Raw genomic sequence first — 21,434 nt, 5'->3', positions numbered from 1 at the left:
AAGAAACCCCTGCTTAAGCTATGCATGTTTGAGTATGGAAGAGCGGCAATGACTATAACGGGATGTTTTGTCTTCACTTGGAACACCAATCCAATCTTTTTTTTTTTTTCATTTTAACTTGGGACTAGAATTGTGAGCAGTTGCCAAGAAACAATGTCGAAACACTTCTTTCTGGTAAATGTGGCGCTTGACGTCATTTCAATTCTTATTATTAAATGTAGGGAGTCTGTGAATAGTCCTTTGTTTATCGGTGTGACATTTTCGTGGTCGGGGTCAGCCTATGAAATATTGTACACTGACAGTATGTTTATGTAGGCTATAAGCCCTGTCCGTATCACAGTGCATAGGCAATTGTTAATGATCTGCTTGCTGTTGTGGTTGGTTTAGGGGTGGGAAGAAAAGGAAAAAGGCAAGAGAAGCACGGAAAACGAGCGATGTAGAACGAGGGGGCGACGTTGGAGAGAGGGAGAATATCTTGACAGCTGCAGTTGCTGTAGAGAGAGAAAGAGGCCTCTGTTGACTGCTGAAAGCGCGGCATACATTCTCCCCTCTCTCTCCTTCCCTCTCTCTCGTTCACTCCTTTCCTCACTCTCTCCTTCCTTCACTCCCTTGCTTTCTCTTTCTCTCTCCCTTTCCCCACAGTCGCTCTTCTCCTCCCCGTTACTTTCCTCCTCCCTCCATCTCTCCCCTATCTCACACCTTAGCATCTCACTTTCGGGGCTTCTGAGTGACGCAGCATCTCAGTGCTAGAGGCGTCGCTACAGATCTGGTTCGATTTCAGGCTGTATCACAACCGGCCGAGATTGGGAGTCCCATAGACCCGCTTGTGTTCTCTGCCCTCTCCTCTGAGGATCATTAATAAGGACAAGGAGATGTCTACCTCAGGTATAACAGTGGAGGTGGTAACGCATCGTCAGCGGTCTCATCATAAGGACCGTATAAGTAGATGTAATCTTAATCTCTTGTCTGTGCTTTCCTATAGGCTGCCGAGTCCGGGATCGTCAAGATCAAGACCATCGCCGCGAGGAACACCGACATCTTGGCGTGTAAGTGAAGGAGGGAGGGACACCCATAAATACCTTGTGTACGTTTGTGCGAGAGAGATGTTTTTGCTGAACCAGTTATCCACGTACAGATCGGCGACTACACCTAATTGAAACAAGCGAAGGATGCGTTCTAAAAGAGTTGCCCTAGGTGTGGTTGATTTGATGTGTGAACTGTGCCCGTGTATCGTCTCCCCCATAGCCCTGAAGGAGAACAGCTCGGAGGTGGTCCAGCCGTTCCTGATGGGCTGTGGCACCAAGGAGCCCAAGATCACCCAGCTGTGTCTGGCTGCTGTCCAGAGACTCATGACCCACGAGGTGGTGTCTGAGGTGAGGAACACAGGACCACTATGGGATTAATCCTAACTTCCGATGTTTCACTTTAGTCATGTATTGATGTCAGTGGGAGACTAAGGGGATGTTTTAGGCTCGCCCATAACTCTTTCATAATCACTTTGATTAATAATCCATTAGAATTGCATTATCAATGCGTATAATGCCTGTACCGTGGTGATTGAGAAGGATGAAGTGAATTATTTAGGAGGGAAATGGTCCTAGCTGATGTCAAACCTGCTGTGACTCATATATTTTTTTTAAGGCCAGCGCTATGCACACTGTGCTAAACGCCGGGACAGTTGAAAGTGGTGGTGTACTCTCTTGTTCCTGCATGGTCGCTGCTACACAAAAGACATTCTACGCTGTCATTCTAAGCCTGTTGAACAGTGCTTTGGTCTGGATGAAGGCCTACATTTATACCACCGACTCTAACTGAGAGGGTGGGTTTTCTACTTTTTGCTTCACACTGCCTCGTCTCTGTAAAAACACTACCTACACCTCAACATGGAACCCAGGCTATTGTGACTGGCCCTCCTCGGTTGAGGCCAGTTTCCTTGACTTGCCTGGTGTTATCAGGGACACCTTGACCGACCGGCTAGCCAGCCAGGCGTACTGTGTGAATAAGAACACCGTGCCTGCCTGACTGACTGTGACTGACTGTGTTCACCATGCCTGTCTGGCTGTGTTTACGTGCTATCAGCAGACTCCCTGCCTGGAGCCTTTCAAAAGAGGCTTTCTGCTACGCTCCAGCACCTCCCCTCTATATATCACTGTCTGTGTGTCTGGAAGCCCAGGGCTTAACTACTAGGACGCACTTTTAAAATGGATAGTTGTTGGATCCCAAGTCTCTATGGGGACAGCTAGCATGTCATTGTGCTAACGCTAGTAGCACTGCACCCCTCTCCGCCTGTTAGTAGCAATGCATCCAAACCCCTGCCACCACTGCAGAAAATAATCTAGGGGGAAACATTGGACATGAGGAAGAGGAACGAAGCTCCTGCAGTATTGATTAAATGTCTTGGTTTTAATGCGGGAACGGGTGTCAGTTTTGCCTTCGGAAGAAAATGACCTGTCACGGTTCCCGTTTGCTGGCACTTTTGAAGGACAGGTTATTTATTTTCTTCAACTGACTACTTCCCTCAGTTCCACTGGTTTTGTACGAGTTCTATTGGTTTGTTCTGACCCCAGGATGTGACACACAAGGAAAATGTGTGAGTCACTGCTCTGTAGTGCTACAGTTGCTGGGTTCGGTGTAATGAATGCACGTGCCTCACTGACCCTGATGTATTCAGAGCTGGTCCGGTCGGCTGCTCCCCTGTGTGCCTGTGTCTAATTCTTTGTTGATCTGTGTGTACATGTCTGTGAGCTCTAGTGCTGCTGTCACTTGCTCTGTTCTGTCACATTCCAGTTGATTGTGACCGTGACTGCCTCCTTGATGTACAAGTAGGCTACAAGTCTGTGTGTGTGTGTGACCATGTGTGTTCATCAGGCTGCAGCAGGGAACGTCATTAACATGCTGTGGCAGTTGATGGAGAACGGGCTGGAGGAACTGAAGCTGCTGCAGACTGTCCTAGTGCTGCTCACCACCAACACTGTAGTGCATGACGAAATACTCTCCAAGGTACCCCGAACTGCACACTGTATACAAACACCAAATGTTGTCATGCGTGCACACCATACAAACACGGGTATCTTGCCTCGTGTTACAGAAGGTTAATATTTGCCCCCACATTGCAGACATTTCATATATTCACAGTCCAGTCAGATAGCCCATGCTTAGTCCCCCACACACGTCTCATATTTGCCCTTGGAGTCATGTACTATTCCAAGTTGGTTTCAACGTGCATGTGAATCCAGATGTGTGCCTTAGTCAATCTGTCTACGTTCAATTGTCCATACTAGCATACCACTTAGAATGTATTCCCCAGTACGTGGCTTGATAGCCTCTGTTAGGCTGGATATTGAAACAGAGCCTGTGTCTCCTCTCCCCTCGTCCCTCCCAGGCCATCGTGCTGTGTTTCCGCCTGCACTTCACCAAGGACAACATCACCAACAACACGGCCGCCGCCACCGTGAGACAGGTCGTCACCGTGGTCTTTGAGAGGATGGTCGCCGAGGACGAGCGCTTCAAAGGTTCGGGTCGGGAGGGCTCACTGGAAATGGAGTTATTCTAGGACTGAACCGTTTCTGTCCTTCAGTATTCTGCATCACACTTTCTCTCTCTTACCCTCCTCCTCCTCTAACTTTGAACCTGTCACAGAGTAAGGGAAGGGAGTTAGTTTCTCCCTAGATTGCCTAAAGCAGCTTATCCGGTGATTTAAGCCTGAGTTCAATGTATACATAATGAGTTTTTGTTGAGGTTTTTGTTTGGCCCCGTCAGATTTCACACTGCTGTCTTCCCTCTCTGCATCTTGGTTTAGTGTGTGAGCTAGGATTGAGAATCACTATTTAATTAAGTGACTTTTCCCTCTTGTAGTAGGTGTTGGATCGCTCTTTTCTGAGAGTGTGTTATTTGATGGTATGTGGATTGTGTGTCTGTTTGTTTGCTTGTGAGCGATTGATCCCTCCATGCTTGTATCCACAGCTGTGTCCAATGACTGTCTCTCCCATGTGTTCTTTTTCCCCCTCTCTCCTCCTCTCACTCTCTTCTCCCCTCTCCCTCTCCTCCTTACCCCCCCTCCTCACCTCCCTCCCTCCTCCAGGCATCGTGGAGCAGCCTACTCCAGTCCAGGGTAACACGAACCGGAGGTCTGTCAGCACCCTGCGGCCCAGCGCTAAAGACGCCTACATGCTGTTCCAGGTATGTCCTCCGGGAGACAGTCCTCTCACTGTACCCCACCTGCACCCTCTCGCCCATCAGAAGAGGGGGTATAGATGGGGTTTACCGTATGAATGAGGGCAGGAGAAGGGAGGGAATGAGGAAGGAGAAGGGAGGGAATGAGGGAGGAGAAGGGAGGGAACAACTTTGTGGAATGAAATACAGCCAGATTGTCTTTATATGCAAAAGTATGTGGGGACCCCATCAAATTACTGGCTTTGGCTATTTCAACCACGTCCGTTGCTGAGAGGTTTCTAAAATCAAGCACACAGCCATGCAATCTCCGTAGACAAATATTGGAAGTAGAATGGCCTTACTGAAAAGCTCAGTGACTTTCAACGTGGCACCATCATAGGATGCCACCTTTCCAACAAGTCAGTTCGTCAAATTTCTGCCCTGCTAGAGTTTCCCCGGTCAACTGTAAATGCTGTTATTGTGAAGTGGAAACGTCTAGGAACAACAAGGCTCAGCCGCAAAGTAGTAGGCCACACAAGCTCACACATTGGGACCTGCGACTGCTGAAGCGTGTTGCACGTAAAAATCATCTGTCCTCGGTTGCAACACTCACTATTGAGTTCCAAACTGCCTCTGGAAGCAACATCAGCACAATAACTTTGTAGGGAACGTCATGAAATGGGTTTCCATGGCTGAGCATCTGTACACCATGCGCAATGTCAAGCGTTTCGGCTAGACTGGTGTTAAGGTCGCCGCCATTTGGACTCTGGAGCAGTGGAAACGCATTCTCTGGAGTGATGAATCACGCTTCACCATCTTGTAGTCTGAAGGACGAATCTGGGTTTGGCGGATGCCAGGAGAGCGCTACCTGCCCGAATGCATAGTGCCAACTGTGAAGTTTGTGGAGGAGGAATAATGACCTGGGGCTGTTTTTCATGGTTTTGGCTAGGACAAATCTTAACGCTACAGCATACAATGACATTCTAGACGATTCTGTGCTGCAACTTTGTGGCAACAGTTTGGGGAAGGCCCTTTCCTGTTTCAGCATAACAATGCCCCCATGCACAAAGCGAGGTCCATTCAGAAATGGTTTGTTGAGATTGGTGTGGAAGAACTTGATTAGCCTGCAGAGGTCTAACCTCAACCCCATCAAACACCTTTGGGATGAATTGGAATACCCACCGCGAGCCAGGCCTAATCGCCCAACATCAGTGCCCGACCTCACTAATGCTCTTGTGGCTGAATGAAAGCAAGTCAGCAATGTTCCAATATCTAATGGAAAGCGTTCCCAGAAGAGTGGAGTCTGCTATTGCAGCAAAGCGTGGACCAACTCCATATTAATGCCCATGATTTTGGAATGAGATGTTTGACGAGCAGGTGTCCACATACTTTTGGTCATGTAGTGTTTGTACAGCCTAGATTTACAGTCTGTATCACAGAGGCAATGCTAGTAGCTGTCTCCAACTGTCCTATGTCTATATTCCTATATTCGTGTGTGTCTCTATCCAGGACCTATGTCAGCTAGTGAATGCTGACGCCCCCTACTGGCTGGTGGGGATGACAGAAATGACACGGACGTTTGGTCTGGAGCTCCTGGAGTCAGTCCTCAATGACTTCCCTGGGGTCTTCCTGCAGGTAAACACACAACATAATACACAGGATTTTTGCGATCGCAATTTTGTTTTTGCTAAATCTACAATTCCCCAAGCGAGGGCTTGCAATTCTGACCGATCATTAGAAAAATAGGTTTCCGCATGGTCGCGATACCAGAATTTTGACTTCAATTCAAGGTTTAGCATCACGATACTCTATCCCGAAACAATACCGCAGCAAAAAAAAGAACATGTATTAGCTAAAGTCTAAATAACCACTGGGCTTGCTTTTCTTTGAACAATATGTTGATAACTGGTAAAACAACAAGTAGAGTATCTTCTATTCAATATAACATGTACTTCAAAAATCAATCACCATATTAAGGGCAAAAGGTAGCCTAGCGTTTATAGTGTTGGGACAGTAACTGAGAGGTCGCTGGTTTGAATACCCGTGCCGACAAGTTGAAACATCTTTCAATGTGCCCTTGAGCAAGGCACTTATCCCTAATTTTCTCCATTTGGGCTGTACTACTATGGCTGACCCTGTAAAACAACACATTTCACTGAAAATATCCGGTGTATGTGACAATAACATATAATTTGAATTTTTTAAATAATAATAATGACAGAAGAATATCTTACATTTTGCTTATGCAAAACCCTATCTGAGACTCGGAGCGTAACATTTAATTTGATACAGACGGATGCCAGCCAGACGGATGCCATCTCCTCAGTAAAAGGCACATGACAGCCCGCTTGTAGTTTGCCAAAAGGCACCTAAAGGACTCTCAAACCATGAGAAATAAGATTCTCTGGTCTGCTGAAACCAAGATTGAAATCTTTGGTCTGAATTCCAAGCGTCACGTCCGGAGGAAACCTGGCACCATCCCTACGGTGAAGCATGGTGGTGGCAGCATCATCCTGTGTGGATGTTTTTCAGCGGCAGCAACTGGAAGACTAGTCAGGATCGAGGGAAAGATGAACGGAGCCAAGTACAGAGATTCTCAATAAAAACCTGCTCCAGAGCGCTCAGGACCTCAGACTGGGGCGAAGGTTCACCTTCCAACAGGACAACGACCCTCAGCACACAGCCAGTGCCCGGAATTGAACCCGATCTAACATCTCTGGAGAGACCTGAAAATAGCTGTGCAGCGACGCTCCCCATCCCACCTGACATAACTTTAGAGGATCTGCAGAGACGAATTGGAGAAAATCCTCAAATACAGGTGTGCTAAGCTTGTAGCGTCATACCCAAGAAGACTTGAGGCTGTTATCACTGCCAAAGGTGCTTCAACAAAGTACTGAGTAAAGGGTCTGAATACTTATGTAAATGTCAAATTTCATTTAAAAAAAAAAAAATAATAATTGTAAAAAACATTAACCTGTGTTTCCTTCGTCATTATGGGTTATTGTGTGTAGATTTATGAAGGGGGGGGGGGGGGGAGACTATTTCATGCATTTTAGAATAAGGCTGTAATGTAACAAAATGTGGAAAAAGTGAAGGTCTGAATACTGAATCCACTGTAATTACTTATTTAGTAATTCAAGTTGGAAGTTCAAACATTGCATATTTGTAAAATACATTTCCGATGCAACAGCATACTAATCAGCTACCAATGTGATAGCCTATACAGGACAGCTGTACTAATCAGCTATCTGAACCTGCATAACATGAGCCATCCCTGCTTGGATAGAAAGTTGTGAGTAAAACTATTAATGCCAAATCAATGGTCAGCTCACGCTCAAAACACTAGCTTACTAGAAATGGTTTAATTATGCGGTGTACTATCTATAGCAATATAGCGTAGTTATCTGCTATTTATAAACCTTTAAAAAAAAAATACATTATCAAATAGCCTAACAGTGAGGGGAAAAAAGTAGTCGGTTTGAGGATAAATTCAGACACTTTATTGTTGAACTCAGCAGGTTTTGCTGGCTAAAAGCCTACACTAATGGTCTGCAATATTCAAGGTAAATTAAATCCAACTTGAGCGACTACCCTGTTCTCCTGGATTCCTCTTTCTTTTGTGCAAATGTTTTCACCACGGCCTGTAGGTCCAGGCTGCGGGGCCCGACTGTTCTATACTGAGTGTTGCCAACCCATACAGTCTTTCCTGAGACATATTGTGCATTATATGTCCATTGCGCTGCACACGATTTAAACGTAGTCTTGAGTGATGCGTGCCAGGATATAAAAGAGATAAGGGACTGTTGATATTTGCAACACCACAACTCAAATGCCGGTTCACCAGTATGAAAGAAATCGCAAACAGCTTTTTTTGTTCAAGGCCTCAAGAACTGATTATCTGTTTGCATCTGGCAATTTATTGGCTGTCCTGTATCCAGACCATCTGTCCTCAGAGCTTCCTATACAGTTAATCTCCTTCTGTAACATTTTGAGGCCGGCAATTAAGGAGAATGAGAGGCTCAATTAAAGATGTTGCAGAACTGCTGTATTTGAAGCACCCCTCCCTTCTGCCCAGTGTCCCTGATGTTGCTACGGCAATCAAGCTGTTTTTACCATCTCTGTAACTGTCGCTTCTACGGAAAAATTGTTTTCTGATCTTAAATGCTACTAAGAACTACTTAAGAAGCTTTTCGGTCTGATATGCGTTTTTGAACACTTGAAGAAGCTCCAGTCATTGCACTGGCGCCGTTGTAGCCTTGACCACGGCATTTGTTCACCGATATCCCCTTATACTTTCAATCTGTTACATTTTTTTTTTTGTTCAAGGCCTGAGGCACTTTTTCAGTCACATTCCTAAAGAAAAACACTTTGCTTCCTAGTACATATGGGAATTAAAAAGGTTTATGAATGACTTTTTGGAGGGTTACTGTCAATGATTTATTAAATACATTTTAAAGACATTGATGACATGCACATGGGGCCCCCAGAGGTACGACAGTGAGAACGTAATACAATATGATACAGTAAAGTATAGTGCGATATAATGCAATACAACTGAGTATTATATACATTGAAATAGAATACTATGTCATCTCACTGTAGGTGTGTGTCTTGTGTTTGTACTGTGACCCCACCCGTTGCCCTCTGGCCTTTAACCTCTGCCCTCTGACCCCTATATAGCACCAGGAGTTCAGCTTCCTGCTGAAGGAGCGTGTTTGTCCGCTGGTCATCAAGCTGTTCTCCCCCAACATCAAGTTCCGCCAGGGCAGCAGCGGCGCTGCCTCCCCTGCCCCTGTAGAAAAACCCTACTTCCCCATCTGCATGAGGCTGCTCAGAGTGGTGTCTGTGCTCATCAAACACTTCTACAGCCTACTGGTGAGTCCCGGGGATTATCAAACACTTATCCAACCTACTGGTGAGTCCCTGGGGTTATCAAACACTTCTCCAGCCTACTGGTGAGTCCCTGGGGTTATCAAACACTTATCCAGCCTACTGGTGAGTCCCTGGGGTTATCAAACACTTCGCCAGCCTACTGGTGAGTCCCTGGGGTTATCAAACACTTCTCCAGCCTACTGGTGAGTCCCTGGGGTTATCAAACACTTCTCCAGCCTACTGGTGAGTCCCTGGGGTTATCAAACACTTCTCCAGCCTACTGGTGAAAGTCAGTTACATTAGTTACTACCTAATACTGTGTTCTCTGTACCTAAATCCTCAAACACAACTACAGTCTAGTGGTGTGAGCCAAGGCAGGAACTATAGTTTGGGTCAATTCCATTTGATTTCAGTCAATTCAGGAGGTTAACTGAAATTCAAATTTTCCACAAATCCTGTTGTCGTCTTATTGTAGAGACCCTCCATATGTGGATATTTATCTTGGGGATTGAGGTGTGTTTGTCTGTGTTGTAGGTGACGGAGTGTGAGATCTTTCTGTCCCTGCTGGTGAAGTTCCTGGATGGAGAGAAGCCTCAGTGGCTCAGAGCCGTGGCCGTGGAGTCCGTCCACAGGCTGTGTGTACAGCCACACCTGCTACGGTGAAGAGGAGGAGCGCGCACACACACATCACTGACCTCACCATACGCCTCTGACATTAACCTTACTGCACACACAAACACACACAACCTCAACAATCTCCATATTCTATATCTTTTTTTTAAGCAACGTTCGTTACACCCTCTCTCTCCCCTCCAGGTCTTTCTGCCAGTCCTATGACATGAAGCAGCACTCTACCAAGGTGTTCCGGGACATTGTTAACGCCCTGGGCTCCTTCATCCAGTCCCTCTTCATCGTCCCCAACACAGGCAACCCTGCTGCCACCAATGCCCCTGCTGGTGAGGACCACACTGAGCACACTGAGAAGGAGCTAATGTTGTCTTTACTGGTGTTACAGCTTGAGACTGTAGTTGGGAAGAAAGTAAAGAAGAGGAATCCCTAGGATAGGATTAGGCAACTCACGAGGGTATGGAAGGTTCTGGTCTGCAGGGTGCGAAGGCTTTGGTGCCAGCTCAATACTAACAGCTTCCTTCCTTCCCTCCCCCCTTCCATTCCTCAATCTCTCTCTCCCTCCCTAGGTGGGTCTGGGTCGGGGGCCCAGGCGGCTGCCCAGGGTGGTCCAGGAGCAGGAGGTCAGGGTGGGAGTCTGACCACACAGGCTGCCTTCGAGTACCGCGGTACCTGGATCCCCCTCATGACCGTCAGTGTGCAGGGCAGCGCCAAGGCTACCTAGTGAGTAGTACTATATATATATACACACACACTAGACATCTAGCTATGTCTGTCTAGGTTTGAATCATCCATCCAATTATCACACACAGGGACACAGTCTATTGGAGACAGATGGTTGAACCAGAGAGAAACGGTTTGATTTTAAACCACAGGGGACGGAATTACGGCCGTTACCATGAACCTAGACACCCTGGAGGAGAGTTGGCCTGTAAATGTAACTAGCTGCTGTCTTTGAGTGAGGGAACGGAGACGAAGGCAGGAACAGAGAGAACACAAACACAGCAAATACCCCACGACACACACTATGCCTATTAGAGGGAAGGAAGGAGTTGATTTAGCTGTGGATTAGTTGACGTAACTCTGCTCTCTCTGATTCGGAGGGTTTGGTTTAAATGCGGAAGACGCATTTCAGTTGAATGCGTTCAGTTGTACAACGACTAGGTATCCCCCTTTCCCTTTTTATGCATGGGTCGGGTGGAAGGGAATGAGATCTGTTGTCTGTAATTATGAGGAGATTGAGCAATGCTGGTGCTTTGATAGACTAGAGAATTAAACTGGCTGGTTTGTTTGTTAATGCAGGACAGAGAGTTGTCAGTCAACATTGTCTTAACACAGCTCGTCGTGTGTCTGTAATGAACACATGGCCAGGGAAAGCTGATCCTGCAGCAGTCCAGTGAGTGTGTTTGTTAGTGGGAGCTGAATGACTGTTTCTGTTTACATGTAGCTCCTTGGGACATACACAACATTTCTTACAACTGAGTAGTGTAAACACACACACACACACACACACACACACACACACACACACACAATGCGTCATATCATACGTTTCCCTTTCCTCTTCCCTGCCCCAGTCTGGAGATGTTGGACAAGGTGGAGCCCCCGTCCATCCCAGAGGGTTATGCCATGTCTGTGGCCTTCAGCGCCCTGCTGGACCTGGTCCGAGGCATCACCTCCATGATAGAGAGAGAACTGGCCAAGGAGGAGGAGGAGGTGGCTGTACGCAGGGAGGCCAACCCAGACCAGAACGCCCAAGCTGAGCCTGGTGAAGAGGGGGGGAGGAGGATGAGGGAGGGTCGGGGGCCAGGACCGGGGCGCTTCTCTGGGCCCACACAAGGAGCCGAACCCTAGCTTGCAATTTTATTGACCTCTAGTGGGCAATCCAATACCTACAGTTCCTAAGGGCGTTAATATATGTAGGCTTACTACAGTGATGAATGTGTTATCATCCCTATTCAAAACCAGCATTCTGATGTGGCGTTTAAATATAGATATCTGTATAAATGTATATTTCTTGTCCACTCTGTTGCTAACTGCTGTTTCTCTGTTAGGAGCCCATCTGGTCTGGGAGGAGATGGTCAGTGCGTGTTGGTGTGGTCTACTGGCTGCCCTCTCACTCCTATTGGACGCCAGGTAACAGCCCTTCTTATAGATCACCTCAAAGTCAATTTATTTACACTGAATAAAAATATAAACTTAACATTCAACAATTTCAAAGATTAGAGTTCATATAAGGAAATGAGTCAATTGAAATAATAAATTCATAAGGCCCTAATCTATGGATTTCACATGACTTGGAATACAGATATGCATCTGTTGGTCACAGATACTTTAAGAAAAAAAGTAGGGGTGTGGATCAGAACACCAGTCAGTATCTGGTGTGACCACCATTTGCCTCATGCAGCGCAACACATCTCCTTTGCAAAGAGTTGATCAGGCTGTTGATTGTGGGCTCTGGAGTGTTGTTCCACTCCTCTTCAATGTCTGTTAAGTTGCTGGATTTTGGCGGGAACTGGAACACGCTGTCGTACACGTCGATCCAGAGCATCCCAAACATGCTCAATGGTTGACATGTCTGGTGATTATGCAGGACGTGGAAGAACTGGGACATTTTCAGCTTCCTAGAATTGTGTACAGATCCTTGTGACATGGAGCCGTGCATTATCATGCTGAAACATGAGGTGATGGCTGCGGATGAATGGCACGACAATGGGCCTCAGGATCTCGTCACGGTATGTCTTTGCCTTCAATTTGCCGTCAATAAAATGCAATTGTGTTCAGTGTCCGTAGCTTATGCCTGCCCATACCATAACCCCATCGCCACCATAGGGCACTGTGTTCACAACATTGACATCAGCAAACCGCACACCCACAGAATGCCATAACTGCTGTCTGCCATCTGCCTGGTACAGTTGAAACCAGGATTCATCCGTGAAGGGCACACTTCTCCAGCGTGTCAGTGGCCATCGAAAGTGAGAATTTGCCCACTGAAGTCGGTTAAGATGCCGAACTGCAGTCGGGTCAAGACCCTGATGAGTACGACAAGCACGCAGATGAGCTTCCCTGATGTGGTTTTTGACAGTTTGTGCAGACCTTCTTCGGTTTTGCAAATCCACAGTTTCAACAGCTCCTGCAGGTGAAGAAGCCAGATGTGGAGGTCCTGGGCTTCCGTGGTTACACGTGGTCTGCAATTGTGAGACCGGTTGACCGTACTGCCAAATTCTCTAAAACGATGTTTGAGGCAGCTTATGGTAGAGAAATTAACATTACATTATCTGGCAACAGCTTTGGTGGACATTCCTGCAGTCAGCATGCCAATTGCACGCTCCCACAGACATCTGTGGCATTGTCTTGTGTGACAAAACTGCACATTTTAGTGGCCTTTTATTGACCCCAGCACAAGGTGCACCTGTGTAATGATCATGCTGTTTAATCAGCTTCTTGATATGTCACACCTGTCAGATGAATGGATTATCTTGGGAAAAGAGAAATACTCACTAACAGGGATGTAAACAAATTTGTGCACAACATTTTAGAGAAATACTTTTTTTGTGCTTATGGAACGTTTCTGGGATCTTTTATTTCAGCTCATGAAACATGAACCCTTTACGTGTTGGGTTCATATTTATGTTCAGTAAAGTATCCCCTCAAAATAACTTAAGGTCAGTGTTAAGTTCAGGAGCAACCAAAGTTTTTCTTGAAGCTACAAGACCATAAGTTGTTGTGTAATGTGTCCGGTGATGAAACGGTATTCTGAGATATATATTTTTTTCCTCCAAGGCAAAAAGTCCAAACGTTGCGGCAGTTAAGCATTCCTCCGTGTTTGTTCCAAACCCATAACCCTCTGTGTGTCTCGTCCCCCTCCAGTACTGATGAGACGGCGACAGAGAGCATCCTGAAGGCGGAGCTGACCATGGCGTCTCTGTGTGGTCGTCTGGGCCTGGTCACACCCCGCGACGCCTTCATCACAGCCATCTGCAAGGCCTCATTGCCCCCACACTATGCCCTGACTGTTCTTAGCAGTAACGCAACCAACCTCAACAACAAGGGTCAGTACCCCGAGGGTGTTTGGTGTGCGTTCATAGCTGTCTTATCTCATGGCATTGCTACAGATAGTAGGGTATCAGCTCTGTGATAATTAAACACATGTGCCTCTGAGGAACTTGATAAAACAGTAGGTAGTTGTTTATGTGTACACTTAATTAGCAAGTCTCTCTGTGTGTACAGTGGCTTGCGAAAGTGTTCACTCCCCTTGGCATTTTTCCTATTTTGTTGCCTTACAACCTGAATTAAAATAGGTTTTTGGGGGGTTTGCATCATTTGATTTACACAACATGCCTACCACTTTGAAGATGCAAAATATTTTTTGTTGTGAAACAGAGAAATAAGACAAAAACACTGAACTTAAGTGTGCATAACTATTCACCCCCCCCAAGTCAATACTTTGTAGAGCCACCTTTTGCAGCAATTACAGCTGCAAGTCTCTTGGGGTATGTCTCTATAAGCTTGGCACATCATAGCCACTGGGATTTTTGCCCATTCTTCTTGGCAAAACTGCTCCAGCTCCTTCAAGTTGGATGGGTTCCGCTGGTGTACAGCAATCTTTGTCATACCACAGATTCTCCATTGGATTGAGGTCTGGGCTTTGACTAGGCCATTCCAAGACATTTAAATGTTTCCCCTTAAACCACTCAAGTGTTGTTTTAGCAGTATGCTTAGGGTCTTGGCCTGCTGGAAGGTGAACCTCCGTCCCAGTCTCAAATCTCAGGAAGACTGAAAAAAAATTCCCTCAAGAATTTCCCTGTATTAGGCGCCATCCATCATTCCTTTTATGCTGACCAGTTTCCCTGTCCCTGCCGATGAAAAGCATCCCCACAGCATGATGCTGCCACCACCGTGCTTCACTGTGGGGATGGTGTTCTCGGGGTGATGAGAGGTGTTGGGTTTGCGCCAGACATAGTGTTTTCCTTGATGGACAAAAAGCTCAATTTTAGTCTCATCTGACCAGAGTACCACCTTCCATATGTTTGGGGAGTCTCCCACATGCCTTTTGGCGAACACCAAACATGTTTGCTTATTTTTTTCTGGCCACTCTTCCATAAAGCCTAGCTCTGGAGTGTACGGCTTAAAGTGGTCCTATGGACAGATATCCCAATTTCCACTGTGGAGCTTTGCAGCTCCACAGGGTTATCTTTGGTCTCTTTGTTGCCTCTGATTAATTCCCTCCTTGCCTGGTTTATGAGTTTTGGTGGGCAGCCCTCTTGGCAGGTTTGTTGTGGTGCCATTTCTTTCCATTTTTTAATAATGGATTTAATGGTGCCTGTGGGATGTTCAAAGTTTCTGATATGTTTTTTTTTAACCCAACCCTGATCTGTACTTCTCCACAACTTTGTCCTTGACATGTTTGGAGAGCTCCTTGGTCTTCATAGTGCTGCTTGCTTGGTGGTGCCCCTTGCTTAGTGGTTGCAGACTCTGGGGCCTTTCAGAACAGGTGTGTGTGTGTGTGTGTGTGTGTGTGTGTGTGTGTGTGTGTGTGTGTGTGTGTGTGTGTGTGTGTGTGTGTGTGTGTGTGTGTGTGTGTGTGTGTGTGTGTGTGTGTGTGTGTGTGTGTGTGTGTGTGTGTGAAATATATACTCAGATCATGTGACACTTAAATTGCATACAGGTGGACTTTATTTAACTAATTATGTGACTTCTGAAGGTAATTGCTTGCACCAGATCTTATTTAGGGGCTTCATAGCAAAGGGGGTGAATACATTTGCACGCACCACTTTTCTGTTTTTAATTTTTTGAAACAATTTTTTTCACTTCACCAATTTGGACTATTTTGTGTATGTCCATTACATGAAATCCAAATAAAAATCCATTTAAATTACAGGTTGTAATGCAACAAAATAGGAAAAACACCAAGGGGGTGAATACTTATGCAAGGCACTGTATGTGTGAGAGTGTTAAGCTCTAAAGCAGGGATCATCAACTAGTTTCAGCCACGGCCCGGCGGCCGCCAGTTGGGGAACCCTGCTCTAGAGTCCTGACTGTGTGTGATCTCCATACTAACCACTGTGATACTCCACATACAGTGCCTTCGGAAAGTATTCAGACCCCTTGACTTTTTCCACATTTTGTTACGTTACAGCCTTATTCTAAAATTGATGAAATAAAAACAAATCTTCAGCAATCTACACACAATAACCTATAATGACAAAGTGAAAACAGGTTTTTAGAAATGTTTGCAAATGTATTACAAATGAAAAAAATAGATGCTTTATTTACATAAGTATTCAGACCCTTTGCTATGAGTTTCGAATTGGGGCTCCAGTGCATCTTGTTTCCATTGATCATCCTTGAGATGTTTCTACAACTTGGAGTCTATCTATGGTAAAATCCATTGATTGGACATGATTTGGAAAGGCACATACCTGTCTATTTAAGGTCCCACAGTTGACCGTGCATGTCAGAGCAAAAACCAACCCATGAGGTTGAAGGAATTGTCTGTGGAGCTCCGAGACAGGATTGTGTCGAGGCACAGATCTGGGGAAGGGTACCAAAACATTTCTGCAGCATTGAAGGTCCCCAAGAACACAGTGGCCTCCATCAAATGGAAGAAGTTTGGAACCACCAAGACTCTTCCTGGAGGAGACCGCCCGGCCAAACTGCAATCAGGGGAGAAGGGCCTTGGTCAGGGAGGTGACCAAGAACCCGATGGTCACTCTGACAGAGCTCCAGAGTTCCTCTGTGGAGATGGGAGAACCTTCCAGGACAACCATCTCTGCAGCACTCCACCAATCAGGCATTTATGGTAGAGTGACCTGGCGGAAAGCCACTCCTCATTAAAAGGCACATGACAGCCCGCTTGGCGTTTGCCAAAAGGCAACAAGATTCTCTGGTCTGAAGAAAACAAGATTGAACTCTTTGGCCTGAATGCCAAGCGTCACGTCTGGAGGAAACCTGGCAGCCTCATGCTGTGGGGATGTTTTTCAGCGGCAGGGACTAGAAGACTAGTTAGGATCGAGGCAAAGATGAAAGGAGCAAAGTACAGAGAGATCCTTGATGAATACCTGCTCAAGAGCACTCAGGACCTCAGACTGGGGTGAAGGTTCACCTTCCAACAGGACAATGACCCTAAGCACACAGCCTGGACAACGCAGGAGTGGCTTCTGGACAACTCTCTGAATGTCCTTGAGTGGCCCAGCCAGAGCCCGGACTTGAACTCATTTGAACATCTCTGGAGAGACCTGAAAATAGCTGTGCAGCAACACTCCCCATCCAACCTGACAACGCTTGAGAGGATCTGCAGAGAATAATGGAGAAACTCCCCAAATACAGGTGTGCCAAGCTTGTAGCGTCATACCCAAAGAAAACTCGAGGCTGTAATCGCTGCCAAAGGTGCTTCAACAAAGTACTGAGTAAAGGGTCTGAATACTGTTTTTGCTTTGTCATGATGGGGTATTGATGAGGGGAAAAAAACGATTGAATCAATTTTAGAATAGGACTGCAATGTAACAAAATGTGGAAAAAGTCAATGGGTCTGAATACTTTCCGAAGGCACTGTATATCATTAATCCTGGCTGTGCCTGAACTGTTTCCCTGTTCCATCTGTTTAGTTGCACCAAGATGAATGTGTTGGGGGGGGGGGGGATACACAGACAGTTACAAACACTCTCTCACACGCAGTCACAAACATGCCCTTTCTCTCTCACACTTACACACACATACTTTCTCTCACTCACACACACACACACACACACACACACACTTCGCATATTTGCTGTGAGGGAGAACTCGCAAATTGGCTTCAGCAGGATGGGTGTTTGCCTTAGGAGTTAATTAATCAAGTCTAGCATGTAGCTGGCTTGTCTGTCACTCAGTCTGGTGTATGAATGGAAATGACTCATGTTATTGTCATCAGAGTGTCTGTCTGAGTTACATTGTGAGGAGAAAAAAACCAAGACTCATTTCAACTAAGGAGTAAATATATTGATTGACCTCCAAATGATTTAGTCCTTGTGGTCGTTGCTTTCGTTGAAGACTCTAAATAAATGTGTGTGTGTGCTCCACAGCCTACTCTATTCAGGGCCAGAGTGTGCAGATCATCAGTCCCTCTAGTGAGTCTCATCAGCAGGTGGTGGCTGTGGGACAGCCTCTCACTGTACAGCCCCAAGGCACTGTGGTGGTAAGGGACCTCTACACAACATTACTACAACAACACAACTAGTGGGCACATGTTAGACGTTCACATAATACAGTACAGACAGTAGTGTGATATAACAGTGTGTCTCTTTCTCCCTCTCTCTTTCTCACTCAGCTGACTGCTAAGAATATCCAGTGTATGCGGACCCTGTTGAACCTGGCCCACTGCCACGGGGCAGTGCTGGGTACCTCCTGGCAGCTGGTGCTGGCCACACTGCAGGTACACTACCACCATACTGTACCCACCACACAAACACACTGGCACAGCTCTACAGTGTATTAAAGCCATGCCTGGATTTCCTGTCCTTTTTCGGCTATTGACAAGCCTAAATATTTCAATTTATTTTATGGTATATCGGAAGTGGTCTGAGTGAATCACTCTCTTTGACTTTTCTCACCACCTTTTATGCCCTTCCTGTTCTCCATCTATCTCTCCCTTTCCTCTCCTCTCCCAGCACCTGGTGTGGATCCTAGGCCTGAAGCCTGGGGTTGGAGGTGCTCTGAAGCCTGGTCGTGCAGTAGAGGGGCCCAGCACGGTAAGACTCTATCGCCCTGCCTTACGCAGTCACGCTGTAACGAGTCAAATTCTCTGCATCAATTAGCAACAACTCCCATAGGGTTTCATTGGCTATTCGCTACTGCTCTTCAGCCCACCAGCTTCACCGTTCAGCTCTCTGACTCCCCCGTGTTGTCTGTGTGTTACAGGTGCTGACCACGGCTGTGATGACAGATCTGCCTTTCATCTCCAACATCCTGTCGAGACTCTTTGAGAGCTCCCAGTACCTAGATGACGTGTCACTGCATCACCTGATCAACGCACTGTGCTCCCTCTCTCTGGAGGCTATGGAGATGGCCTATGGGACTAACAAGGTAATTACTTCACAGGTACTTCATTATTGTAGATGTAGCCAGAGCGACAACGTATGACCTCTCTGTCTTCTGCATGAGCCTTGAGTTACTTAATGTGTATTAGAAACCGGGTAGTTTGGGTCCTGGATTTTGATTGGCTGGAAGCTGTGGTATATTTAAGCAAGAAGGCCCGAGGGGGTGTGGTATATGGCCAATATAGCACGGCTAAGGGCTGTTCTTAAGCACGACGCAACAGGGAGTGCCTGGTTACAGCGCTTAGTCGTGGTGTATTGGCCGTATACCACATTATAAACTGGGTGGTTCGAACCCTGAGGGCTGATTTGGCTGACAGCCGTGGTATAACAGACACTATACCACGGGTATGACAAAACATTTATTTTTACTGCTCTAATTACCTTGGTAACCAGTTTATAATAGCAATAAGGCACCTCAGGGGTTTGTGGTATATTACCAATATACCACGGCTAAGGGCTGTATCCATGCTCCATGCTGTATCCATCCTCTACAACATCCGTAGAGTACGACCCTACCTCACACAGGAAGCGGCGCAGGTCCTTATCCAGGCACTTGGCATGTCACGTCTGGACTATTGCAACTCGCTGTTGGCTGGGCTCCCTGCTTGTGCCTTCAAACCCCTGCAATTTATCCAGAACGCAACACCTGGTGTTCAAGCTTCCTAAGTTCTCCCATGTCACCCTGCTCCTCCACACACTCCACTGGCTTCCAGTCGAAGCTCGCATCCACTACAAGACCAATGTACTTGCCTACGGAGGCTATGTCCAAACCCTACACCCCAACCTGAGCACTCCGTTCTGACACCTCTGGTCTCTTGGCCGTCCCACCCCTACAATAGGGCAGCTCCCGCTCAGCCCAGTCCAAGCTCTTCTCTGTCCTGGCACCCCAATGGTGGAACCATCTTCCACCTGAAGCTAGGACAGCAGAGTCCCTAGCCATCTTCCGAAAACATCTTAAACTCTACCTCTTCAAAGAGTATTTTAAATCATTCCAGAAACCCCCCCTCGCACCCCATCCTCACCCTGACCCCCACCACCACCTCTCCTCCCCTTTTCAAAAAAGCCTTTTGTGAACTAACACTCACACTTGACCCCCCCCATGCCTACTATTTACATTTACGTCATTTAGCAGACGCTCTTATCCAGAGCGACTTACAATGCCTGTGAAGTGCTGTTGTCCCACCTAGCCATCTTAAGATGATGACTAAAATGCCAAATGTATCCAGGCGGGTGGTATATATGGCCATATACCATACCTCCTTTATTGTTTTAATACCTATATCCACCAAACCAATCACCCCTGTGTTCTGTCGTCGTCCTGTGTCAAGGAGCCGTCTCTATTTGCGGTAGCCAAGCTGCTGGAGACGGGCCTGGTCAACATGGACCGTATAGAGATCCTGTGGAGGCCCCTCACTGGACATCTGCTGGAGGTACGTCTTCCACTAACCATCTATAGACCACATTAGACCTTTTTAAAGAGGAGGGTAGTGAAGTGGTAGACTGTGTGCAAGTCCGTTTCTGTTCTCTTGCCAACTCCTTCTGCAATTGTTATGCCTTGACAAAGAGCACAGATGGATCTAGGGCCAGGTTAGTGAAGTGTTTTTTTGGGGGGAGGGCTATGCTGTAGCCTGTAGGTGTATGTCCTTCGGTACGTACATTTCAAGCCCTCTCGTATCATGGTAGGGACTCTTCCATTTCTAATGCTGTGAGTGGCATCTGTCCCCTATTTAGTGATAGTGTTATAGCTTTACAGATGCGGTCCAATATATTGCCACCCTTACACGATTCACTGTTTCTTCTAAAAGAAATAAAAATAGTGTATTTGTTTGATATACAACTGCACAAGACCAAGAAGAACTATATATATTTTATATATATATAAAATGTTAAAGGCCTGGACTAAATGATTCAAAATTTGAATTAATTTGGTTGGAGATGAGTGATGCTTGTTTATGTGTAATTGCAGGATGTATACAGGGTGAAAATATCCATTCAACCAGTTTTGAAAAGAGAAAACGGAGCACTCTGCTTCATTGCACTCCATTGTGAAGTGCCAGGGTGCCAATATATTTGACTGCATCTGTATCTGTGGCAGTTCTGTGTGTATGGGTGTGTGTTTGTCTGAAACGAACGGTTCCTCTTTAAGTTGTCTTTTCTCTATCTCCCTCTCTTTTGCAACCCATGTCTGTTTTTGCAGAAGGTAAGCTCGGAAACTTCTCCTCCCAATCATTTGCTTTCTCTCTCTTTCTCTCTTTCATTCCGTCTGTCTCTCTGCCTGCAATCAAGGTGTTGGAGCTGAGAGTTTGCGAAGTGCAGCTTGCGACAGATTTCTGTTTGCTTCGCTGTTAATGTTTGATCAAAATTGCCTCGCACACATGAGTTGCATTTCTGGAACTCTGTTTTTGTTTGTGTGCATACTATGCAGATACCTGCACATTTAATGCATCTTACCTTATCATCGCTAATGATATGCCAGCCTTTCTAGGCCAGTCACACACTTGTTTGACGTTGGCCAACAGGTAGACAACACAGACACTTGTGGGCTGTGAAGGGGGAGTGCTGATGTGGCATCTCATTCACTGGATCTAACAGCCCAGGGGAATAGTGAAATGTGCAGCAATGCAAAGCAACGAAATCTGGCTGATTTTTACCAGAGCTTTCATGATTACGTGTCTGTCAAATGGAATGACCTGATTTTCACTGTTG

At 46.3% G+C, this 21,434-nt stretch overlaps 1 protein-coding gene across 2 annotated transcripts in view; it reads left to right on the top strand.

The window, feature by feature from the left end:
• LOC106560994 (protein MON2 homolog) overlaps positions 1–21,434 on the top strand; it is a 49,750-nt gene that overhangs the window by 14,753 nt on the left and 13,563 nt on the right. For both annotated transcript variants that reach the window (XM_014124509.3, XM_014124507.3), the window contains exons 2-19: positions 983–1,046; positions 1,246–1,373; positions 2,869–3,000; positions 3,383–3,512; positions 4,082–4,179; positions 5,662–5,787; positions 8,833–9,027; positions 9,559–9,683; positions 9,841–9,980; positions 10,221–10,374; positions 11,229–11,419; positions 11,706–11,787; positions 13,522–13,703; positions 17,715–17,827; positions 17,960–18,064; positions 18,300–18,380; positions 18,550–18,714; positions 20,057–20,158. In XM_014124509.3, the coding sequence (XP_013979984.1) occupies positions 983–1,046; positions 1,246–1,373; positions 2,869–3,000; positions 3,383–3,512; positions 4,082–4,179; positions 5,662–5,787; positions 8,833–9,027; positions 9,559–9,683; positions 9,841–9,980; positions 10,221–10,374; positions 11,229–11,419; positions 11,706–11,787; positions 13,522–13,703; positions 17,715–17,827; positions 17,960–18,064; positions 18,300–18,380; positions 18,550–18,714; positions 20,057–20,158 (2,313 nt within the window). The remainder of the gene's footprint in view (positions 1–982; positions 1,047–1,245; positions 1,374–2,868; positions 3,001–3,382; positions 3,513–4,081; positions 4,180–5,661; positions 5,788–8,832; positions 9,028–9,558; positions 9,684–9,840; positions 9,981–10,220; positions 10,375–11,228; positions 11,420–11,705; positions 11,788–13,521; positions 13,704–17,714; positions 17,828–17,959; positions 18,065–18,299; positions 18,381–18,549; positions 18,715–20,056; positions 20,159–21,434) is intronic.

Source organism: Salmo salar, chromosome 10 (genome assembly GCF_965601325.2).
Source record: "Salmo salar chromosome 10, fSalSal1, whole genome shotgun sequence".
Taxonomy (NCBI): Eukaryota; Metazoa; Chordata; class Actinopteri; order Salmoniformes; family Salmonidae; genus Salmo; species Salmo salar.
The sequence above is the reverse complement of the archived record's forward strand: the minus strand, read 5'-3'. Positions and strand labels throughout refer to the sequence as shown.